Source organism: Coturnix japonica, unplaced genomic scaffold, assembly GCF_001577835.2.
Source record: "Coturnix japonica isolate 7356 unplaced genomic scaffold, Coturnix japonica 2.1 chrUnrandom937, whole genome shotgun sequence".
In the NCBI taxonomy this organism is placed as follows: Eukaryota; Metazoa; Chordata; class Aves; order Galliformes; family Phasianidae; genus Coturnix; species Coturnix japonica.
In genome coordinates, this window is record NW_015440289.1 from 5,754 (window position 1) to 7,737 (window position 1,984).

The following is a 1,984-nucleotide window of genomic DNA, read 5'->3' on the forward strand; positions in this document are numbered from 1 at the left end:
TATGATCCCTATGTCCCCAGCTATATGATGAGCAATGGTTACAAGCCGGCCCCATTGGACCTGTCCCACGTCCGTCTGACCCCGGCGCAGCTGACGCTGGTGGATCGGCTGGCGGAGAACGCGCACAACGTGTGGGCACGGGATCGTGTGGGGCAGGGCTGGACCTACAGCATCGTACAGGTGGGTCCTGCCCCATAGACCCCATATATGGCCTATATAGCCCATATATATCCTATATATCCCATTATATCCCATGTATCCCATATATATCCCATATATCCCATATATACCCCGTATATCCCATATATACCCCGTATATCCCATATATACCCCGTATATCCCATTATATCCTATGTATCCCATTATATCCTATATATCCTATATACATCCTATTGACCCCATATATACACATATCACATTGACCATGTGGGGCAGGGCTGGACCTACAGCATCGTGCAGGTGGGTCCTGCCCCATAGACCCCATATATGGCCTATAGATCCCATATATATCTTATATATCCCATATATATCCTATATATGCTATATACATCTATGTATCCCATTATATCCTATATATCCTATATACATCTTATTGACCCCATATATACACATATTACATTGACCGTGTGGGGCAGGGCTGGACCTACAGCATCGTGCAGGTGGGTCCTGCCCCATAGACCCCATATATAACTCGTATATCCCATATATATCCTATGTATCCCATATATATCCTATATATCCCCTATATCTTATATATCTTATATATCCACTATATATCCCATATATATCCTATATATCCCATATATATCCTATATATCCCATATATCCCATATATATCCCATATATCCGATATATATCCCATATATCCGATATATATCCCATATATCCCATATATATCCTATATATCCCATATATATCCTATATATCCCATATATATCCTGTATATCCCATATATATCCTATATATCCCATATATATCCTATATATCCCATATATCCCGTGTATATCCTATATATCCCATTATATCCTATATATCCCATTATATCTTATATATCCCCTATATCCCTATATATCCCATATATATCCTGTATATCCCATATATATCCTGTATATCCCATATATATCCTGTATATCTTATATATCCCACATATATCCTATATATCCTATATATATCCTATATATCCTATATATATCCTATATATCCTATATATATCCTATTGACCCCATATATCCTATTTGGGTTTATATATCCCCATATATCCTATGGGGTTTCCCTTGGGGTCAGTGGATTCCCTATGGGGTTTTCCATTGGTTTCAATGGGTTCCCCTCGGGATCAATGGGTTCCCTATGGGGTTTTCTTTGGGGTCAGTGTGTTTCCCTATGGGGTTTCCCTTGTTGTCAATGGGTTTCCTTTGGGTTCAGTGGTTTCCCATGGGGTCACTGAGTTCCTTATGGGATATTCCTTGGGGTCAACATGTTCCCTATGTGTTCTGTCCCTATATCCCCCCCCGACCCCATTCCTGCCCCATAGGACATCAAGAACAAGCGCAACCCGCGCCTGGTGCCCTACAACCTGCTGGACGAGCGCACCAAGAAAACAAATAGGGACAGTTTGTGTGAGGCCGTGAGGACCCTCATGGGGTACGGCTACAACATCGAGCCCCCCGACCAGGAGAGCCGTGAGTGGGGCGGGGTAACGGGGGGTAATGGGGGGTAATGGGGGACGGGGGGGTTGGGGTCAGTGGGGTCCAGGGGTGTCAATGGGGGGCAATGGGTGTCAATGGGGGGCAATGGGTGTCAATGGGGGGCAGTGGGTGCCCTATGGGGTCAGTGGGTGCCATTGGGGTCTGGGGGTGTCAATGGGGGGATGTGGGTGCCCTATGGGGTCAGTGGGTGCCCTATGGGGTCAGTGGGTGCCATTGGGGTCTGGGGGTGTCAGTGGGGGGATGTGGGTGCCCTATGGGGTCAGTGGGTGCCATTGGGG

At 45.6% G+C, this 1,984-nt stretch overlaps 1 protein-coding gene across 1 annotated transcript in view; it reads left to right on the forward strand.

The window, feature by feature from the left end:
* LOC107307800 (ryanodine receptor 1-like) overlaps window positions 1-1,984 on the forward strand; it is a gene marked incomplete at its 3' end in the record, with an annotated part of 12,196 nt that overhangs the window by 3,083 nt on the left and 7,129 nt on the right. The window contains exons 3-4 of the mRNA XM_015851302.1: window positions 21-180; window positions 1,532-1,679. Coding sequence (XP_015706788.1) covers window positions 21-180; window positions 1,532-1,679 — 308 coding nt within the window. The remainder of the gene's footprint in view (window positions 1-20; window positions 181-1,531; window positions 1,680-1,984) is intronic.